Source organism: Musca autumnalis, unplaced genomic scaffold (assembly GCF_047663935.1).
Source record: "Musca autumnalis isolate F117 unplaced genomic scaffold, ASM4766393v1 scaffold_2, whole genome shotgun sequence".
Classification (NCBI taxonomy): Eukaryota; Metazoa; Arthropoda; class Insecta; order Diptera; family Muscidae; genus Musca; species Musca autumnalis.
This window is the reverse complement of record NW_027411755.1, coordinates 66,627,451-66,651,466: the sequence shown is the minus strand read 5'-3', so window position 1 is coordinate 66,651,466 and position 24,016 is coordinate 66,627,451. Positions and strand designations below refer to the sequence as shown.

The following is a 24,016-nucleotide window of genomic DNA, read 5'->3' as shown; positions in this document are numbered from 1 at the left end:
AAGGTTTAAGTTTGACTGGTCAACTGCAACCGTGCTAAAAATCACTTACCAGATTTTAAAAGGGGGTCAAGTTAGACACCGTAAAAACACAGTAAGAATGGACCAATATTAGTTTTGATTTCATATTCATGTATTGTCATCCAAATCTGAAAAGTGTGTAAAGTTTAAGTATGATTGGTCAACTGCAACTGCGTGAAAAATGAGTTACCAGATTTGAAAAGCAAAATACCGGAAATCTGGTGGTACCGTTATATGGTGGCTATAGGAAACAATGGACCCATATTGGTTTTGGTTTCATATTCATGTATTGTCATCTAAATCTGAAAAGTGTGCAAAGTTTTAGTGCGATTGGTCAACTGCAACCGTGTTAAAAATCAGTTACCAAATTTGAAAAGGGGGTCAAGTTAGACACCGTAAAAACACTGTAAGAATGGACCAATATTAGTGTTGATTTCATTTTCATGTATTGTCATCCAAATCTAAAAAGTGTGCAAATTTTAAGTTCGAAATGAGTTACCAGATTTGAAAACCAAATTAGATAAAACGCTGTTAAACAGTGTAAAAATGGACCAATATTGGTTTTAATTTCATATTCATGTATTGTCATTCACATCTGAAAAGTGTGCAAAGTTTTAGTTCGATTGGTCAACTGCAACCGTGTTAAAAATGAGTTACCAGATTTGAACTAAACACACACCAAAGCAAGTTAAATAAAACACTGTAAAAAACAATTTGCTTTCCGCTGTATCCAAACTATTCTTTATGCAAGTTAACAGCGAAAATAAAAGGTGACTTTAGTCCAAAAAGGATATTAGTTGTTTCAGCGGTGTAAAGATTATCTAATCGATTCCAAAAAGCAAAGAGATTTCTCTGCTTATTGTTTTGTCGTGAAATAGTTTTTATCCGTACGCAATGAAAATTAGGCAGGATCTCATGTGTTTGTAAAATGAATGTCTTGGCAGAACGCAGAGCGGGAAGGCCGAGACTCCATTGGAATGAGTAAGTTATCAACGATATCGAAAAGCGTAATTTTTAAAATTGGAATGAATGAAATCAAGAAACAGAAGGGGTTGGAATTCTATTCTTAGTGCAGCTTATGCGAAATGTTTTGTACCACAAGTAAGTAACCACGAAGATTTTTATTCACATAAATATTTAACTATAATTTACTTATGTATGTCGTTAACTTTCCTGTCGCAATCACAATGCCGGGAGTCAGAACTTCAACGTTCAAATCTACACCAATGCTCTGGAAGAAATGCTCCAAATGGCGGTTTGAATGGAGATTTATTACGTTTGCATAACTGACTACTTACTGCTCACACTCTTCTGTTTGAATTCTGCCAGTTTATTGGGACAACTACTGGATTATACTGCTTCAGTGGACAATTTAATTATGACATTTGCCTATACCAATAAAAAATAAGAGTCATAACATTCCCTATCATAGACATAAACAGGCATAAGTTTGACTTTAAATTCTCATGTTCCATTATACAAAATCTTTGATTCTAAACGGCACTTGGTGACATACGTCCAAAATAGAAATGACCGTAGAAGTTGCTTCATCTAAAATAGCGACCACCCATCTTGAATATTACCAATTCACTCACGCGTTATTAAAATTAAAACACATGTTCGATATAAAATTAAACCATACAAAATCTCAGTGTTTATTTATTTCGATATTGCAAATGGATTCACTAAGTTTCCGAAAAATATTCATAATTTAATCTTAACGAAAAGGGACCATCCTTTTATGAAATCCCGGACCCAATAGCTACCCATATTAGCAACAACTGCTTGAGTTTGCTTTAAGCGGATAAATGAACTCTATCGAACGGGAATATTAATTTGCATCAACTGTGCAACTATTTTTAACAAATTTAAATCGTACATGCAAATAAATAGCAAGGCTGTCCGTATAAATATGAGTTTCCGAATGTAGAAAATTGTCTAACCACATCTATGATGAGATAAACCTAACCAGTTACCAAAACGATCGTCTCTTAGAGACTGATGTGTGATACACATCTCTTAGCTAGATACCATTTTTTTAATAAAAACTATTTAGTTCATATGGCTCAATTAAGTACATTAATTAAAATCTGATGAATAATAACTTCGCATAATTGGGCAAAAATTAAATACAAGTTCAACGTAAAAGATTCTAAATCGTCTTTCAACCCAGCGTGATAGTAATCTTAATAATGTTTGATTTTACATCACCAATTGCATGTAGAATTCGGCAGATCGCATATAACAGGGAATTTGTACACCACAAAGTCAGGAAGAAATTTAGACGAATAATGAATGTGGTCGCCACAAAACGATCGGACTTATCTCTTCAAATCGGACTTACTTTTCTGAAAAAATTTCCAAACTGAGCACTTGAATCACGTCATTACCTGCATTTAATAATCGCTCATATTCAATAATCGCTCATACCGCGTTGAAATTCAGTTAATTATTATATTATAGCATTGAAAACGCTAAAAGTTGTCACAATTTTATCTCAACGAAAAAGGATCCCATCTTCCGAACCTTTCTGAAAACCATCGATTGTGAAACGAACATGCCCGTGATGATATAACTTTGCTTCAACATTTTTAATTTACACCTGGAAATGCATTATTTACTCAAAAAATGAATCTTAACCTTAATTTACATTAGGCACCTTCCGTAGAGGTAATTGTAAGTTTACAAGAGAGAGTGGAGGAAAACGGAAACACTTTACCTCTTAATACCCTTTCTCTCACAAGTAAAATTGCTCAGTGTAAAGATTCTAAATCAACCTAAATTGTTCAAAGCAAAAAATTATTTGCACTTGGTCTCGGATACCCTACAACGGGATAGCAATAACTGTATGTCTGAACAAAAGTCATCAAGTTCAATACCTAACAGACTGCGAGACGAAGTTCGCCGGGTTCTCTAGTATATATATACATATATATAACAGTTTACACAAAAGTAGTTATTTCCTTACTTACTAAGTAATGAGTATGGTGGCACAGAGCTAGTGTGTCCGACTACAAACTCTAGAATCTAGAGATGTGTGTTCAAAGGTCAGCGTCGGCATTGGTGTTTTTTGTTTACAAATTAACAAAAACATGTTGATGTACATGGATGAGTTAAACCAACCCGTGTTGTTCGTCCGAGTGGCCTAGTATGTTTGGCTACAAATCAGAAGTTCGTGTGTTCAAAACTAGCAGGTATCGAATGAAACAGAAAAAAAAACAAAAAATGTGTAGCGTTGAATTTGAATATCAAACGTAAATTTTTTCTAAAAATAGAACTATGCTTTTTAGCTTCTTTTCGACTGCCGGTATGTGGTTAAGTATGTTCTTAAAAAAACATATTTAAGGAAGTACTTCCTTCCTATGACATCCCCATGTAAAAATACTACTGCCAAATTTTGCTGAATAAAGTCATTACTTAATAATGACTTTTTTTGCTAGGTAAGTTACAATATTACAAAATAAAAGAATTAATAAATAAAAAGCAGCAAAATGTATCTCTGCTTTGTTTGGTGGTGTGCGGTGGTTTGTTAGCCAATAAAAACAAAAACTCGCCAAAATTGTTTTTTGTTATCTCCCAGAAAAACCAGTATTTTGTTTTTGCGTTATGAAAGGCGTTGTTATGTTTGGGACTGCTTGCAAACAAATATATGTTTGGGACATACAGTTAGGCAAGAAATGTATTGCAAAAACCAAAATTGTAGAAAATTTCATATTACTTGTTCGTGTATGGCAACAAGTTATGTAAAAACTATACGGTTTTTTGAGCAAATTTCTTGCTATAGGTCCTTACAACAATATTCCGTCAAAACATGCAAAGGTTATTTGCGATTTATAACAAATACGGTCAAAAATAAGAATTAACTACTATTTGGGGGTGACAATAAAAGTATTGCAAAAATTACCAAATCGATGGTTTCTTCGAGAATTACCAAAGATGTGTTCTTTAATGAGTTGCATATCCACTTTGGACATTCATTTGAGCATTAATGAGCTTAGTTAAACCAAAAAATAAGGCTCGGTATGTTCCACTCTAAGGATACTGGTTCCCAATTTTTAGTAAATCTTGATCCTTCGTTGCAGGATGTTTTTGGAGCTTTTTGTTAAATTTGGACCCAAACATTTTATGAGGGTTGATATCAGGATGTTGGTCCGATGCATTTAAGAGTTTTGTGTTGTTATATTACATCGGCAATTTACACAAATAAGATTAACATGTAATTATCTGGTCTTTGGAATGGTGGTAGTTGACTTTGTTTGAGCATTCGGGATCGATTTTTCTGACTTTCAGACTAATGACTATTAAATATTTCTTAATAATGTCAGTAGGAATGCCTTCCCAATCATTATTATATCCGTGAACACAATTTTGCATACTATTTTCCATGTTAAAGAATATAGTACGCAAATATTCGGTATTCCAGCTTCTCCAGTAGCGGTTTAATTTCCATATTTGATGGGTTTTATTGGATTTGGCGCAATTTTTTGGATTTATTATGATAGCAGAGGATAATATCTATCCACTTAGCAAAAATTAAATCATATCAATACCATTGGGAGACGAAATAGTGCTCTGTCGTAGGTCGTTCCAAAATACTACACTGGTGTAAATTTTTTCCATATACTTTCCAGAGGTATTTCGATTTTCTCAAAGCCAAAATAGGACTGTTTTGCATTGTTCCATTATCCTACAATACATATTGAGTCAAATATTCATTCTTTGCCTACTTGCCTGTGGCCTATTCGTCATGGTTTATTGTTAATATGGTCCCATGCGTTTTTTACCTGTCTGAAGACCCTCCAGGACGGCATTTTTATCACTGAACTTTATTACATTCAATACTGTTATTCTATTATTAGCCGCAAAAGTCATAAAAATGCATAATGACCGCAAAAATTTGCAAAAATTTTATAGTTTTATAGTACTGATTTTCCCTTTGCAATACTTTTATTGTCACCCCCAAGTAGTAGTTAATTCTTATTTTTGACCGTATTTGTTATAAGTCGCAAATAACCTTTGCATATTTTGACGGAATATTGTTGTAAGGACCTATAGCAAGATATTTGCACAAAAAACCGTATAGTTTTTACATAATTTGTTGCCATAAACGAACAATTAATATGAAATTTTCTACAATTTTGGTTTTTGCAATACTTTTCTTGCCTAACTGTATGTTAGAGACGCCATTTTTTCTGTGTGTGTGAATGCTACTTAAACCTGCTTAATAGGTTTGTTGATCTACAATTCCGGAGATATTACTCCACCTTGGGGGACTCCCTGTTTCACTCTACGGGCCTTGGACTTCTTCTTTCTGAATTCGACGTACAACTGGCGTTCACACATATAATTTATTATCCAATTATAATTGATTATCCAACGTTTCAAACTTGACCGGAGGGTTGCCTGCCCGATGACCTCAAAAGCGTAGAGTGCCAAAGCCTTTTTATAAGTCAAATGACACCATCACCATTCTGTCACACGGCTTGCTAGGGTTGAGACCTCAACTAATATGTGTGGATATGGCGTGTAGCGCTGTTGTCGTTCTGTGTTGCTTACGGAATCCATGCTGATGATCGGCAACTGGGTGGCAGTTTCGGGCGCTGGAGAGGACTAAAGCTTCAACGGTCTTTGCTACGGGCGACAAAAGCGAAATGGCTCTGTGCGATTAACATTTGCTACCATCCTTACCAGGCTTCAGTTGCTGGGCTATTTTCCAGACTTAGGGAACGACAGGTTGAGATCTTTAGTGAGATACTAGACTTCCGGCCAACTATTCGTGAATTTTAGTATGTAATTTTATTTAAAACATTTTGGAAATGTATTTATACCCATTTGTGTTGTAGGGATCTATCTATCGACTTACTTTTATGGTTCTATAAAGCAGGCTTCTCTAGAACAGGCAAGGAAATTTTCATAATATCAAAGAGTGCAGTCCGACTCTATTTTTAGATCAATGCTTGGGACTTCCTAGCATAATAAATCTTATATAGCTTATATAGCTTAAAACATGTTTAGATAAATTAAAGAAAATATACATATGTATGAAGAAATGCATATCAATTGGATCGATGGAATGGGTTCAAATGCTGATGAAAAGATCGGATCTTTCGCGACTTCATTTAAACCAATGCAAAAGATGCCATGAAATCACGTAATCCAATGGAACCCCTTTCAAATTTTGCTGGGATATTTATTAGTTTTTATTTGTTTTGATTTAAATGAAGAACAACTTTTTCATTTCTTTGGAGTTAGTTTTCCTTTCATACATTGGCGCCAATGTTTTTGTTTTGGTAATCAACTGTTACCTTGCTAAAGTTTACTAAATGCTGTCTTTTTACTTTTTTCTCTAATTCGGTGCGAACAAGAAAAAATCTTTCTCACTAAAAAGTAAAAAGACAAAGCTATTGTTGTAATGGGCTGTATCTGGAGGAGATACATTGAATTCGCATACGTTAGCAACCTCATGCAAATGTATTTTTGAGCCAGAACAAGTTTTTGGAAATTAGAAAATGCATTCAAATCTCATTTGGACTTATCGACCTCATTTTTGAGTAGCATTTTCCGCAGAATACCCTTAGGTTGCTGTCTGTTGAATATTCTGTGGGTCGTCCAAAACGAATAGAAAATCTTGATTTTTTTTGCACAGTGTAGTGTAGAATAGAAATAAGAATGTGTTATAAATTTCTTACTTTCCAAAAAAACAAAGAAATAATTAAAACAATAGAAAAAAATTAAATGAAACCAAATAAATTGTTAGTAAACTTTAATTCAATACACATTTTCGACACCAATTCTCTTGTGGTAGTATATAAATGATTCATCATTTGTGCCTTACAAATCAGCGTCTATGCTTATATAGACCTTAACCAAGGCCTTCCAATCATTATAGGCGGCTACTTTTAACATAAACATATAATCACCGCGAGGAAGTGGCAAAAAAGCAAATTTACGCTCATCCAAAATTAAATTGTCCACAATAAGATTATGCTGCAATAAAGTGAAAGACATTTCTTTTTAGAGCGTGTATTGTAGGAGTGTAAATTATTTTAAATACTTACATCAAACGGACACGTATGGTTGAGATTCGATTCCTCCATTAAAATATCTTGGAATATCTTAGCAAACTTGAACTTGTTACGATTTGTCATAAACATACAAAAATCAATGGTTGTATTATAGAGGAATGGTTTATAACCATTGACTTTCTTGAAAAGGGCTAAATTAACCTAGAACAATAGATAGAAAACAATAAAAAATCATAATTATTCGGTCGTACCATATATTTTCAAATTTTTATACCCTATACCACAATGGGGAAAGGGAATTATAAGTTTGTTTTTCGAAAAATTTATGTAACAGCGCGAAATGTTCTTCGTCCGTACATTCTAAATTGTATTCGAACTACTGACCACAATTATTATAATAATAATATTTAGCGGGCTAAATGGAATAAATCCTTAGTGTGAAAATTGGTAAAATGTTTAGTATAAGGACTATTTCTCTATTACTGGAAGATATGCTAAATTATTTTGTTGGTAGTGCAGTTGCAGTAGATTCAAGCAATGTGAATGGTAAATATTCATTTTCATTTAATTGTGTTTATGAGGTTGATGTTTTTCAAGCCTTGTCGCGAATAAAATCTGAATCCTTAAGTGTAGACGACATACCTATAAAATTTATTAAACTGATTTTTCCATATATTTCTAGACATATCACTTATTTCTTCAATACTATATTGACAACTTCAGCATGGAAAATTGTACGCGTAGTGCCAATACCCAAAGATAGGGAGTTAAATGGTGTTGAAAACATGAGGCCTATTAGTATCTTCCCAGCCTAATGTAAAATCGCTGAGCATCTAATTAAGGAGCAAACTGAGCATTTTATTGATAACTATCGTCTTCTTAAATCATGCCATTATGGTTTCAGACGAGGGCTTAGTACTACCTCGCTTCTGATTGATTTAACTGATGTCATTAGAGAGACAGTTGAAAGAGGTGAAAATGGAGTTCTCGTTGCACTGGATTTATCCAAAGCATTTGATCGAGTGGATATTTCGAAGTTGATAAGTAAACTTCGATGCAATTATTTGTTTGATTCATCTGCTTGTGCATTAATTTCATCTTTTTTATTGGGTCGCTCCCAATTCATTACATTCAATGGTAGTGTTTCCGATATTCGTAATATATACAGTGGTGTTCCCCAGGGTTCCATCCTGGGTCCCCTTCTGTTTATTTTATACATCAATGATATTGCCAACAGTGTACACAGACGTGGGTGTACTCCGTTTTAGTATGCTGATGACATTGATCTATTTTTTAATGGCAACACTGCTGCCGAATTGCAGTCTAATATTAATTCTACATTATGCGACATATCACGTTGGTTAGTTAGCAAAAATTTGGTGATTAATGTTTCTAAATCTAAGTCGATGATATTTGGTCCCACTAGTCGTCTAGGTGGTAGTGTAAATATAATTATTGATGGTTCCCCTATACATTTCGTGGACAAGATGAAGTGTCTAGGTGTCATTATCGATTCTAAACTTGATTTTTCCGCACATATTGATGCTTTGTTTCCTAAGATCATAAATCTTCTTCGTAAATTATATAGCACTGAGTTCTACCTGCCCCTCTTTGTTAAAAGGAATCTAGCTCACGCACTGCTAATGTCAGTTATTTCTTATGGCATTGAGGTTATATCAGGTACAACTGATAAACAGTTGAAGAGAGTAAAAAAACGTTTTAATATGGTTGTCAGATTTGTTTACAGTTTGCGCAGAAGGGACCACATTTCTGCTCATGCGCACAATTTCTTAGGAGTACCTTTTAAAGTTTTTATCCAACAAAGTGTTGTGTCTTTTCTTTATAAATCGATATACTTGGATCTGACAGTATAACTTCGGGAACGATTTTCGTTTTCAAGATATACTCGTAACATACAGATAATTCTGCCCACATCTTGGTTAGAAAATTCTTTTGTTGTTCGTGCTGCACGGCTGTGGAATCACCTACCCAATGAGCTACGTAACTTCTCTTTCCCATGTTTTGAATTTCAGCGTATGTTTGAAGCCTTTACTATTAATAGTGACTGATGGCTTAATATATGGCATTTTAATGAGTAGTATGTTGTTCTGAATACATGCTTTTTCGATCATGTTGAATTACCAGCAATATTTTTTTCTCTCAGTTCCACTTTTGATTCTTTTATAAAAAAATAATGGCTTCTTCTGAGAGATTGAAAAAAATAGACAATTTGGTAAGTTGTTTTGATTTTATTGACTAACAACCAACACAGTCAGGTTGTTATGTTGTGGTTTGTTGATCCAGTGTCAATGTGTTGGTGAGACGATGATACCATTCAAAAGCAAAAAGAACAAAATTGAGAGAATTTACCAAACAAGAGAGGAAATATGGGTGCAAATAATGGAAATGTAGGGAAAAATAGGAAAGTGATTTTGCATCTCCTGAAAATCTTACATATTTTTGAAAAAATAGTGGCTTTCGGATCGATATCAGAAACTGTACAGCAGTGGTGCACACGAAGAACATGCTATTTTGGGTGATTGTATGGGAAAGATAAATCAATTTTTCTAAGAGTAATTTAAACATTTTAAGTTATGGTTTTTATTAGTTTATAAGTCGAAGAAGGTTATTCAAATTAAGAACATTGAGCTAATATGAATCGGGGTGTACTCATTGATATGAGAGAAATCTCTCTTGTCCCGTCTGGGACATTTGTGGAACAATAATTATTATTATGTGTTAAAAGTTATAATTTTAAATAAAAACAACAATTTTAATAAATATCAAAGCAAATAATGTGTACATCCATGGGCATGTTAATCAGTTGCCTTCTCAATAACGACTAGCAACTGAGCGTAAGTGTTCGTATGTGTTGTATTTTACTTTTTCGTAAAGACGCGTGCATGTTTGCTGTACAGCAGAGTAAGGCAATGTGACTCACGTGAGCGTAAGTTTACTCTCGCTCACCACCAGTTAGAGTCAGTGTGACCAGATCTAAAAAAGTGTTGCAGCTAAATCTGCTTTGAAATAATGCCAGAAAATGCTAAAATAAATATTAAAATGTCAAAAAATAATGCTAAATTTAAAAACGTCGTTTTAATAATATATACCCTCCGCCATAATATGGAAGGTATACCAAGTTTGTTTTTCCGTTTAAAGCGCTTTAAAATAATCATTTGCGATCCAATAAAGTATATATATTTTTGATCAGGGTCGAATTCTTAGTTGATTTATGCATGTTCATCTGTGGTAATTACAAAAATTGGGATAGGACACTGAAATTTTGGAATGATGCATTTTTTCTTTGCAGGCAGGTTAAGTTCAAAGATAGACTAAATTGGTCCATGTTTTCGTATAGCCCCCATATAACGGTTCCGGCCGAATTTAAGTATGTAGCTGTTTTTTGGCAACGTTTTCAGGCCGAATTAGGTATGATTTGGTATTTAGTATTCCAAAAAACTTTTCCACCAAAAATTGTGGACATAGGGTCCAACTTTTGAAATATCACCCATATAACGTTGCCACCCGATTTCTGTTATTTTGACGTTTTTAGCTACATGTTCAAGCCGAATTACCCATAGTTTAGCATTCAAAAAACGTATCTACCAAAAATTTCGGACATTGGTTCATTTTTTGGAATAGCCTCATATAACGAGTATTTTTATGTTTTTATACCCTCAGCTTTTAGGCTTGAAATGGTATATCAGCAATATTTTTGAAATTTTAACATAGCTGAAGCCAAGGTTTACCCTTGTAGAGCACGCGACTTGTGATTGTATATTATGCACATTAAATATTTTTGGATTAAATGAAATGTTTTTGGAAGTGACAAACAATATTGGCCTTAAAAGATAATTTGCGTGGAAGCTGTGGCTATGTTTATGTTAAAAAATGGGTAAAAATGGGTTGAAGCCAACATGTCTTTTTTGTTTTCTCTCGATTTGTGAGTAAACCACACTTCTCTCGATTTTGTTGTCAAAGTAAAAGTAGAAGAAAACTAAATAAGGAGCATCTCACTAATGTATTACTTTTTAAAACTTCATCCGCTTCTACCATTAAATGATGCTCACGTTTTGAAGCCAGATTTACAGTGTTTTTTGAAATTTTCTCCTAATTCCATTCCGCAAACAGGTTTTTCAAAAAATGATATATAGGATTGTAATACTTGCGATTCTGAGTTATTACTCTCTCGAAAGTAGCAATCGATTTGGTCCAAACTTTGCACATCGTATAATTCCTTCCAGATAAAGATCGGGTTCGAATATGGGCTATATTGGTCTACTCCTTCGGGTACCTCCCACACAAAATTCTATCCTATCCTTTATAATAGTTTTAGGATTAGGTCATTAGGTTGTACTTGCGGCTCTCTTTACGACGGTACAATTTTTTTCCTGCGCAAGTCCATACTTCCTGAGATATTGGCCTAAAAGTTGCATGAAACCCTGACGACACCAACCAAAATGGCAAATCCTTAAGATAATTGTCGCATGGAGTTTCTGATTGGTGCAAACTTTGCACATCGTATTATTTCATCCAGTCATGTGTCAGGTTGGAACATGGATTGTATCGGTCCACTCCTTCGGGTAGCTCCCACACAAAATTCGGATAAAGTGAAGGCCTCATTTACAACGGAACAATTTTTTTGTTGGGTAAGTCAATACTTCCTAAGATAATGGCCCAAAAGCTCCAAAACCCAGCCGGCCCATACTAAAATGGATAACTAGGAGGGTTGGCGTTTTTTATTTGGGATGACGACTTCTATTTTGTTTTCCAAAATAGTCCCAATAGTCCCTTTATCCCATAGTCGTTGTTTTAATATTTTATTAAAACAACTTTAATTTATTAGTGGAAAAAAAATTGGCGATGTTTACCAAGGGGTAAGGCAGGGAAGACTGTAGTTTCAGATCTCGCCACAGATCTTCATCAGTTCCCTTGTTTCTTGTTTTTCAACAATTTCTTTGGCACTACCTAAACTCGAGCAGCTTCACTTGCAAACAAATCCAAATCTTTCCCACTGCTATGCTTTCGTCGATTCTCGACGAAAAAACACATAACTAATTTGTTGGTATTGCATACTGCAGCAATAAACAACATTTCGACGGTGCCCGGTCTCAGAATTAGGAGGGTTGGCGTTTTTTATTTGGGATGACGACTTCTATTTTGTTTTTCAAAATAGTCAGGCTTAATCCCAAGTGCCAAAGAAATTCTCGATCAGAGTGTTTCTTTGCACACGTATCTATTTGAGCGGTTTATCCTTTCACTTTTGGAAAATGCAACTAAACGATATTTCCGAAATCTTTTTAAAAAATCTTGAATGTCCCCGAAGACCGCACGTTTCCGCAGCTGTTTTATAGCTATGCAAATAGAGGAGGATCCAATCTTTCCAATTATATATATCTCAACACGGGAATATACGGGAATCACTTTCTAAATGTCCACGGAAAATAAAACAAGTAAAAAGTATCAGTCGGGTTTGCCGACAGAGATATGTATACCCTCAGCCTATGTGAATTGATATATTCATCTACAGACAAAAATGTGGATTAGGATTAACGATCAAAAGTGTTGCGGAGAAAGTACTTGAAGGAACGGACCGACAATAAAACACAAATGTTAACACAAATGTCCATCTTGGAACTAAAACTAAGTTTGGACAAAATATGTCGAAGGGCAAATTTCGGACCAAATCGGTTGACCAGTGCGAGTGATATATTCCGCTTCAGCCATTACACATTGTCTCATAGGGATTTTTACAACTTTCGGGCTATTTTCTCAGGAAGTACTTACTTGCCCTTGAAAAAACTTGTACCATCGTAGAGGGGGTCAGAAAATGCAAGTTGCTTCGAGAGCAGGTCTTAAAGTGAATTTATCTGAAATTTTATGTGGTAGGTACCCGAATTAGTGGACAAATATAGTCCATATACGAACCTGATCTATACCTGGTAGATATATTAGGATGCGTAAAATATGGACCAAATCGGTCCGTCCCTTCAAGAGCTATCGTGTGCACAATTTTTTCGAACATTTTTGAACTTTTGTGCGGGAGGAACCTGAAGGAGTGGACCGATATGTTTGGACAAAATATTACTAAGGCCAAATTTTGGACCGAATCGGCAGATCCGTTCTAAAGTTATCTTGCGCTCCAACAACTACACATGGTATCATAGGGGTTTTTTGTAACTTTCAGGCTATTTTGTCAAGAAGTATGGGTTTGCCCCTGATGAAACTTGTACCGCCGTATGGGGGGCAGTGATGGACATGGCCAAATCGACACCAAATTGTCTGAAACGGATTTCGTCCAAACACACTTGGTTCTAAAACCATTATGAGGCACGTATTGCACGTATGAAAGTATGTATATACCCTCCTTACCATAAATGCTGAGAGTTTAAAAATATATTTTGAAAACTTCAAAATATCACTTATTTCCGATTAAAATTGCACGATAACAACAAGAGCTTTTTCCATTTTTTAAGAGTAAAATATCATAATTGTTTTGTAAAATATAAAAATAAAAGAAATCATGTCATACTGTCTTACCGTTTGTCCGCGCCACTCCCCTATCTTTAATGAATAGAAAATCAATTTCTTGAAAAAAAAATTATGAAACAAAAGTGCAACTTTTATGTGCATTTTTTAAGTCGTTTCGCGGAGTAAATGGCCAACCTAAGTATGGGTTATTTGCAGCAGACTTCTTAGGTAACGATTTCTATATAAATTTAATCAATTTTATGCACTTTTAAAATTTCTTTAAAGTTACACTAAACTTACTATTTCGCATTGTGCGCCGTTCGCACTGGGTGATAAAAATTAGGTCCCATACCATTTAGCCGATATGAATCGGCGTATACTCATTGATATGAGAAAAGTCTTGTCCTTTATCCCTTCAGGGATGTTGTGGGAACATATCGTCGGTGTCATGCTTAAGTGTTCCATATGCCATTTTCCCGTTTTGAGATAATCGCACTTTAATGTTTGCGTCAGAACTGCTTGGAGCTGACAAGATTTTTGACAAGATTTATTAGCAATACTACATAGAACATCTTTCCGAGGGTGTTTGGTAGTTGTCCTATCGGGCGCGTCCCCACCGGCGGATAGGGGGAGGCGGATGACCGTACTAATTTGTTCTAGATCTAGGGAATTCATTTGTGACCAAACTTGTTCCGGATCGGATTAGTACGATCACCTGCCTCAGGGAAATTTGTTTTCTCCGCGGACAAAAAACTGACTATGGGGGTGTTCCCCTAAAACAAAAAACACAAATATGAAGAAAGTTGAACAATGCGGAAAAGTTACGGTGCAGGGCCTAATAAACCCAGTACCGGCAGGTGATGTTGATCTGCCTACGAGTCACACCCCGTCGTCATCATGCGATCGTGAGCAAATCTCTCCCACAGGTGTGGGTGCCTTGGCACCTGTGGTCGAAGGTAATGCGACAAGCACGCAGCCTAAGGGCAGATACAGGGAGAAAGAGACTGAGAAGCTAAGGGGAAGTTCATGCTCGACCCAGCTTTCAGATACAGGTAGCGACTCAGACTCCAAATCCGATAGCGAAAGCAAAAATAATATAACCGTCATGGAAATCCCAGAAGTGAGCGACAGCATTGCAAAGCTCACAACACACAACGACGCAAGTTCAGGAAGCTGCGGGCATGCAAAAAGGCTATATCGCAGGATGCTCCCACAGGGATCATGAACACTCCATTCACTTCTTCGGAAGCGGCGAAGAGGATCAGATCCCCCGAATAGCAGAACACTGTAAAGCCGACGAAGAAGAAAAAGAGCTCCACATCCCCAAACGTTTCGAGTACACCGCGTTAAGTACCACGCAAAGGAGGCTGTTCCGAGAATCCTTTGGCAGAGGGTGACAAAGTCAGCTCGAACGTGAAGAGGGTGTGCCCAGCCGCGGAATCGACTGCAGTACCTGGAGATTCGGCGAAGAGATCCCGGACCGGGCAGAAGAGGAAGAGGGCTGCGGAGACTGATAGAGAGCCGCCATCTTACGCCAAGGTAACCAAGAAACGCTACAGGGACGAACTCTGCTATGCAATGATCGATACCAATAGAGGTTCCGGAAAGCTACCCAAAGACCATCTTCCAGCAATTGAGGAAATGGTCAACAATAAAATATTGGATCACATAATGAATGGAGGTGATCCAATTCAAATTATCAGCAGCGGGGTCAAAGGGGACGTGATGGTGTTCGAATTTGCCCAGCATGCAAACGTTGCCGACCTCAAGGATATTATCAGCAGCATAATACCTCCATGGGAAAGCGGCAAACTAAAGTTGGTGAGGAAAGACCAAATTCCTCAACTAACAAAAACTTCGGTATTCGTCAGAGGATGGGGCAGCAAGTTCGAGGTGCTCGAAGTGTTTGGTCGCCAAAACAAGGACTTGGACGTGAAGAGATGGGAGGTCTTCCACAGGGAGAAGCAGGAGGACGGAACTCTCCTTGTGGTCGGAATTGACCATCTCTCCATGGCTAGTCTGACAAAGACTAAGGGCAGGGCTTTCTACATCTCCAACACGGAAAGCAAAACAAAGGCGGAAAGCAAAACAAACAGGTAACGAAGTACTAGTACTAATACCAACAAAAGGGGCCAAGCCCTTTTAGATTTCTTGAATACTAACGACCTAATAACCCTTAACATAGGAAAAAAGGCCCCTTTGTTAACAAGATTAGGGAAGAGGTATTAGATATAACAATATGTTCCGAAAATCTTATAAACGAGGTGCAGAATTGGAGGGTACTTAAGAGCATTCCTTCTCGGATCATCGGTATATAAGATTTGAACTAACACGGCCACCGTCGAAACCTATAAGTTTCCGAAATAAATCCAAAACCAATTGGATAAAATTTGGAAAACTAATAAAAGATAGCTAGGGCACGATAGATATGAATGCCTAAGCACGGAAGATATAGACAGAAATGTCAATATTATAACGAAGGTCTTAGTAAATTCATTGGAAGAAAGTTGTCCCCTTCGAGAGAGGAAATCTGCCTACGAAAAACCCTGGATGACAGGAGAAATTCGTAACAAAGGCAAAGAGGTCCGAAAGCTTTACAACAGAGCTCGACGTAAGAATTTAGCTGTATTCTGGGACAACTATCGAACAAAACTTAAAGAATACAACAAAATGACTAGAACAGCAAAGGGCAATTCCTGGAAACTTTTCTGTGAACAGGTAGACAGCGTAAATGATGTATCCAAAATAAAAAAGTTTCTATCGAAACCCGATACACAAACCGAGATCATGGTGAATGATATGGGAAATAAGACGGAAACAATCGAGGACACGCTGGGGCTTTTGATGAATACACGTTTCCCGCCGAACACTGCGACGCACGCACGGGTGCCGGTAGTTAGGGAATGTGTTACAGAGGAAGCACCAACAATTGATGAAGCGATGGTAAAGGATGCCATCAAGAGCTTCAAACCCTTCAAAGCAGCGGGCCGGATGAGATACTTCCGGCCTTACTCCAGAAAGAGATGTACTACATTGCGCCCAAAATATCTGGAATTTTTAACGCATGCTTAAAACTTGCGTATACCCCTAAAGCTTGGCAGGAGGCGAGGGTAGTATTTATCCCCAAACCTTGGAAGGCAAGTTACGCAATTCCTAAGTCTTATAGTCCGATAAGCCTAACATCCTTCCTGCTTAAAACCATGGAACGAATAGTCGACACCATGAGTAAGAGCAAGATTCCAAGGCAGCGGCATGCATTGATATCGAGGGTGCTTTCACGACGTCAGCACCGAAACCCTTATCCAATCCTTAGATAAGTTTCAGGTGAACCGGGCCCTTAGGGACTGGATAAGCCACATGCTAAGGAATAGATGGATAAGCTGCGGGCTACTTGACGTAAAAATAAAGGACAAAGTTGGTCAGGGTACGCGACAGGGGGGGATTTCATCCCAACTCCTATGGGTCACTACCATAACCTATGGATCACTACCAAATAACGGTGCAGAAGAGCTGAATCAGCCCTAAACCTAGTGTACAACTGGCCTAGACCAAGAGGTGTTAATGTAAACCCGGAAATATGTCCGTTTACTAGGAAAACAAAACTGGGACACTTTGAAGAACCAGTTTTCCTAAACAGTTTCAATATTTCCAACAAAGTCAAATATCTGGGAGTAATTCTGGATAGGAAACTTAAATGGAAAGACCATATTCAAGAGAGAGCCAATAAAGCTCATAGATGTAGGTCAACCTGTAGAAGGGCTATAGGCGCCAAGTGGGGTCTTATTCCTAAGATGACACACATGAATGTGCTGTTGAAGTGTAAGCGGCGCAATGAGGACAACATCAACGAGGGCATTAGAAACTATTGTATATATACACCCAATAGAAATCCAGATAAGGTATGAAGCTGCTGTCGCAGCTATTCGACTTAATGCGATGGACGAGTGGATCAGTAAGGACCACGTAACATACCATCAAAACATTCTACAGATAACAACGGGAGAGTCAATGGATAATATTGTATCGGACCGTATACCTGAAACAATTGTAGCTGCCTCATGCGAGGCATTAATTTCAGACAGAGACTCGTGGATCGGCGGAAATCTAGTACAAATGCCGACTGGAAACTGTTGTTATACAGACGGCTCCATGCTAGGTGGGAGAACGGGACTGGATTTCTTTATTGAAGAACCAGAGACCGAAATATCTCTTCGTTTGCCGGATCAAAATACGGTCCATCAAGCGGAGATCCGAGCGATCAGAGAGTGTCTGAACTGGCTTAATGCCAACACGAGACCAACTACTGTAAACGTCTTTACGAAAGTAAAACTGCGATCAAAGCAATAACATCCAAGACAGTAAAATCACAAACAGTCTTGGATTGTATAAATTCGATCAACAGCTATACTCAGCATGGCACGGTGCATATAATATGGGTACCGGGACATGCGGGGAATAGAGATAATGAGATAGCAAATTCTCTGGCAAAAAGGGAAGGGAATTAGCAACCGTAAACTTAGCGAACGCAAAGTCACTAAACGCGTCTCGGCTAGAGTTAAAAACTTGGGCAAAAATGCCCACTTATCCCTATGGAATAGAGAGAAATTAGGGAAAACCACAAAAATCCCCATAGGATGAGGAAAAAACTAAAAAACTTTTACTGCTAGGTAAAGCAGAGTTGAGTAGACTTACAGGTAACCTGGATTTACAAGCTCATCTGCAAAAAATTAATTGTGCAGACAACAGCGTATGCAGAACATGCGGAGAGGATGATGAAACATTGAAGCATTTTCTCTGCCAATGCCCCGCTTTCGCAAACATCAGATCCCAGTTTTTAGGGAACGACACAATACCAGATCTTAATCATGTAATTGTAGACGACCTAAAACAATTACGGGATTTTGTTAAGGGAACAGAGTTCCTTAAATAAACTATAGTAGAGTCCCCTTCTTCAAAAAACTTAGACAAGAGCGCACAACAGGCCTACTTCATGGCTTATGTGTATGTCCCCCGGACATGTAGAGATTATACGCCCCTCCTTTCAACTTAACCTAACCTAGCATAGAACATCTTTGCCAAAATTTAGACAACTATCTGTTGGAATAAAATAGTTATAAAGGTTTCTTTTTTTTGCCAAATAGTTCCATATCCACACTTATGACACAAATGCAACATATTGTTAATCACATGGACCAAAGTAACAAATACATTTTCCCTTCTTTGCCTCAATAAATTCAAACCTTCTAAATCGAAAAATTAAAGTTCTGATTTTTGGAATGTATTTTTATTTTAAATTAGTATGTCATAAAAATTTTAATTGTATTCCTAAAAACAACTTAAGCTTTCATCCTGAAAGGTTGATATCTCGAAAACTAGAGAAGATAGGAAAAATCCAACCAAAAAATCAGAAAGAACATACGCGAAAACCCTGGAAACCACCTACATATATCTCAAAAAGTCGAAAATGGCGTGTGGAACACTTGAACATGACACCGACGATATGTATTTATGTAATGCTTAGAAATATTGAAACTTTTTTTATTGGTCGATTCGGTAAAACTCACTGAATGCTACTTTTGAATATCTTTAGTATTTTTATACCCTCAGCATTTATGCTAACGAGGGTATATGCACTTTCAAACGGGCAAAATGTGCCTCATCGAAATAATGGTTTTAGACCCCAAGTATGTTTGGACGAAATGTGTTTCAGACAGTTTGCAGTCGATTGAGCAATGTCCGTCCATCTGTATGTCTGTCTGGCTGGCTGGAGCGCACGATAACTGTCGAAGGGATGAACCGATCCGGTTCAAATTTTGGCTTTCGTAATACTTTGCCCAAACTTAGTTTAAGTTCAAAGATGGGCTATATCGGTCCACTACTTCCGGTACCTCCCCCACAAAAGTTCGAAAATGTTCGGAAAATTTGTGCGCACGATAACTCTTGAAGGGGGTAACTGATTTGGTCCATACTTTGCCCACCGTAAAATGTGTACCAGACTTATATAATGTTTCAATTTAGACTCAATCGGTCCACTTCTTCGGGTACCTTCCACACAAAGTTTTGGAAAAGTTCAGTTTAGGACCATCTCTCGAATCGCTCTGATTTTTGTGTTAGCAACTTGCATTCACCGCCATCCATACGACGGTACGAGTTTCATCAGGGGCACGTCCATACTTCCTGAAAAAATAGCCTGAAAGTTGCAAAAAAAAAAAACCCTATGACACCGTGTGAAGTGGTTGGAGTGCAATATAACTCTCGAACGGATCTGCCGATTCGGTCCAAAATTTGGCCTTAGTAATTGTTGTTGTTGTTCAAACATAGTTTAAGCTGGAAAATAAGCCATACCGGTCCACTCCTTCAGGTACCTCCCCCACAAAAGTTAAAAAATGTTCGGAAAATTTGTTCATACGGTAACTCTTGAAGGGAGTGGCCGAATTGGTCCATACTTTACACATCCTAATATACCTACTAGATATAGATTGGGTCCAAATATGGACTATATTTGTCCACTCCATCCGGTACCTTCCACACAAAATTTCGGATAACTTCACTTTAAGACCTGCTCCCGAATCAATTTAATTTTTTTTGAAGCAACTTGCATTCGCTGCCTCAATTACTATGGCAAACGTTTCTTTCAGGGGCAAGTCCATACTTCTTGAGCAAACATCCCGAAGGGTGTAAAAACCCCCTATGGCACCATATGTAGTGGCTGGAGATCCACTTCCATAATGGTCAATGTAGATCCATTCCTTTTAGTATCTCCTCCGCAAAACTTTTGCTCTAATCCTAATGATTATGCCCAAAATTGTAAAACCCCCTAAATACGTTTTTTGGGGAAAAAAATTGTTTCAATATATGCAGGCTGAGGGTATATCTCTGTCTACAAAGCCGACTGATACTTTTTTACTTGTTTTAATATAAATATTAATTTTTTAATGAAATATGTATGTACTTGTTGTCTGTCCAATATGAAAGAAAGAATATAAAACATAACGTATCATATGAAATAAATTCCATGGAAAACTAATGCCAAGATTAATTGTTGTTGAGTATTGGTGTAAATCTAAATTGTCCAAGTGGTAACTAACACACTATGAATTCACCCTATGTAACGCTGGCAAATACACCTAAGTAATGTTGGCGACATTTCCTGTGTATTTCAGCCATCGGAAACTTCTCTACAAGTTGTGTCTTAAGACACGCCGCTCGGACTCGGCGATAAACTGTAGGTCCCATATCATTGAGCCAATATGAATCGAAGTGCACGCATTGATATGTCCCATTCAAAACGCTTACACATATCGTCTATTTGACTTCTTTCACAACCCGAAAGAAGATTTCTTTTACTAATTATTTTTTGCTGTTCTTAGTCCATATTTACATTAGGCGATTTTCCTTGCGGTAATTGTCAGTTTGTAAATGACAGAGGGTGTTGAGAGGCAAAGGGTTACCATATGCCTCACCTCTCTCTCCTTCAAACTGACAATTGCCGCAAGGAAAATGGCCTAATATAAATATGGACTTAATTTGACTAATTGTCTTTCCACAATAAAGAAAGTTTTCGACTCCAATGATAATGTAAATAGTCAAAAATAAATCTTTATAAACTTACCGTTATATTATTAATCGGCACCTGTAATAACTTTACATGCACATTAAGAGCACTTATACCGCGTTTTACAACTACAAGCCGACATGTTTGGAATAATGAAAAGTCAGGACGAAGATCTTCACATTTCAAATTGGTAAAACCTATTCTAATAGCAACAACGTTTAAAAACGCAAATGCGAATAGAACTAGCAATAATGACTTCATGATGCTGAATAAATTCAGATAAAGTTCACTAAAAGTTTTTGACTAAAATCAAATTTATTTGGTAATCGTATTTTAATAGTTTTGCCAAATCAAATTATAATGTAAAATTTGCGAAAAATAAAATCAACATAGTTGAATCAGGAAATCAAATGAGACGATTTCAAATTGTCAATATAATTATGAAACAAATAAAAAAGCGATAAATTTGCACAGGTTGACCATGGGAAATGTAAAGAGGCACTTTTAAATACAACAAGTAAGAACGGCGTTAAGTTCGGCCGGGTCGAACTTGTATACCCTCCACCACGAACTGTATTGCAGTGAATAGAAACAATTAGTTTAATTTTGTTTATGAAAGCACTAAACCCATCCCTATATTCCAGGAGTAGTACATACACTCCCGCTCATCTGAATAAATTTCAACATTTTTCTTTGTACATATGTATATGTTAAGGTCTTTTCAGCTGTGTTTGCATTACAGATCCATACTATATAGTTTTTAAGAGCCCTATATTATGCCAACATTTAATTTTCGCATATTTATGATACATTTGGTCAACTGTGGTGGAGTTCTGGGCATGATAATGCTCAAATTTATTCCGCCGGGATAGTTAAATAATGAAACTTGAGCAAATCTACAAAAAGTGTCAATGGCCTTTGTAGTTTATCGATCCTAATATTATGGCACTTGTATTTTCTTCTATTGTATAACTCTACCACTCCAATCAAACTTAAAATCTTAACTCGAAGTCTAAGCCCTGGTTTAATTCGAATATTAAGCCTTTAATTAATGAGAGAAATTCTGCGTATTCTCGGTGGAAACGTTTTAAAACGATAGAACTTTACGAGGAATTCCGTTCCTCGCGAAAAATAGTAAACAGTTGTATTAACACCGCTTAAATGGAACACTACCCAGCAAAATGTTTGGCTCCAAAGATTCAGTTTAATCATATCGCTCATTTACTCAAAGTATGACACATCTCAAAAAATCCAGTTTCGAGAAAAACGCATATTAAGTTGGCGATTGAAATTTGACTTCCCAATTTAAAAAGATTATTACACAAAAACTAAAATCACTACTTGGACCATATTTTGCAGACAGCTAGCTAGATATCAATGCTAAATTACGGTGCCAGATCAATCATGATTTAAAGTGTTTTAATGCTTCATAACCTCGAAAAACTTGTGTGTTGAATTATTGGCAACTCGTAGTAAATGTGCTGTAACTCGTCGAGTTTTAGAGATATCAATATGCAAATTTGACACAAGATAAAGTAGAAGTCGTAAAAAATTGATATTGCTAACTCAGAAAACGCATTTTTTGTGTTATGCCACTCTTTGAGTAAATGAGCGATATGTACAAGTGATCTCGAAGTGCATCAAATTTTGCATTTTCACTCATGATGTTTCCTCCTCTCTCCATTTAATCCAAGCTGAAAGGTTTTTGCTTCATCTTCTAAAGGGGTTCTTTTATTGTCTTCCCATCACCAGTTGAGATTTCGACAAGTACTCCAACAGCACTTCTTTAGGAAATTTTCTTCTCGCGAGTTACCGTAAAAATGTTCCCAACTTTTGGTTGTATTTTTATACGCTATACCACAATGTGTGTTTTGGTAAAAATTCATTTAACACCGCAAAATATTCGTCGGAGACCCACAAGACAAGATAAAGCGATTTTGAGATGTGTGTCCGTCCGACCGTCTGTCCATTATAAATTGTAAACACGCTCCAGGCCGCAATTATGGACCGACCGTCACGAAATTTTGTATGGAGGTCGGGTTCAGATCAGAATAGATCCCTATTCTTATTGGTGATGATCGTGAAATATTTAGCGGGTGAAATGGACCAAAAACATAATATTTATTCAATTTTCTAGCGGCTCTGTAGGTCTCAATAATAGTCCGATCAACGCGTAATTTGAAATAAGGTAAGAGTGTATCACAAAGGAGAAACTTGCAATTTGAGATGGCGATCGGATAATATTTAGAGGGTTAAGTGGACCAAAACTTTTGTGTGAAAATTGTGAAAAATTTAAATATACAGCTTATATCTTAATTCCTGGAAGTGACATACCGGACAAGTGAGATATACTTGAAAGTGGAACGCTTGACCTTTCAATTGATGCCAATTATGTTGGTGTGCATGATCAGATAACAGAGTTACAGCCTAATATATCCCGTTATTTGTTTGTAGTGTAATAATAAACTCGCTAGAAGTCGCAATTATACATCAATAGTCACGAAATTTTGCACCAGGTAAGAGTATAGGTCGAAAAAGTTGCCTACAATTTTGAATGATGATCTCATATTCTTTAGCGGGTGAAATGGACCATTACTTTTGTATGAAAACTATACAAATTTTATTTTTGGTCGATATTTTAATTCCTTGAGGACATATATATTTCCCAATGTAGCCTACATATGGAAAAAAACTACTGACCTTTCCTCTGATGTAAATTGCAATAAAGTGTTTGATAGATAACGGGCCTACTGCCTAATATATAATGGGTTCTGTGTAGAGAACCACATTTTTATCCCGTGCTACATATTGCCTCTCCAAGTTTATGTAACACCACGAAATATTCGTCCTAGACCCCTTATTTGGTATGCCAAAATTCATACCTCGACGAGATAAAGCGATAAAGAATAGAAATGATTAGTTTTTGGTGATGATCGTGAAATGTTCA

The 24,016-nt window shown here is 36.7% G+C and overlaps 1 protein-coding gene across 1 annotated transcript in view; it reads right to left on the bottom strand.

Moving 5' to 3' along the window:
• Positions 1-6,849: 6,849 nt before the first annotated feature.
• The window catches only part of LOC141392262 (uncharacterized), a 33,236-nt gene continuing 16,069 nt past the window's right edge, over positions 6,850-24,016 (bottom strand). The window contains exons 3-4 of the mRNA XM_073965214.1: positions 7,077-7,244; positions 6,850-7,005 (exon numbers count right to left, since the gene is read on the bottom strand). Coding sequence (XP_073821315.1) covers positions 6,850-7,005; positions 7,077-7,244 — 324 coding nt within the window. The remainder of the gene's footprint in view (positions 7,006-7,076; positions 7,245-24,016) is intronic.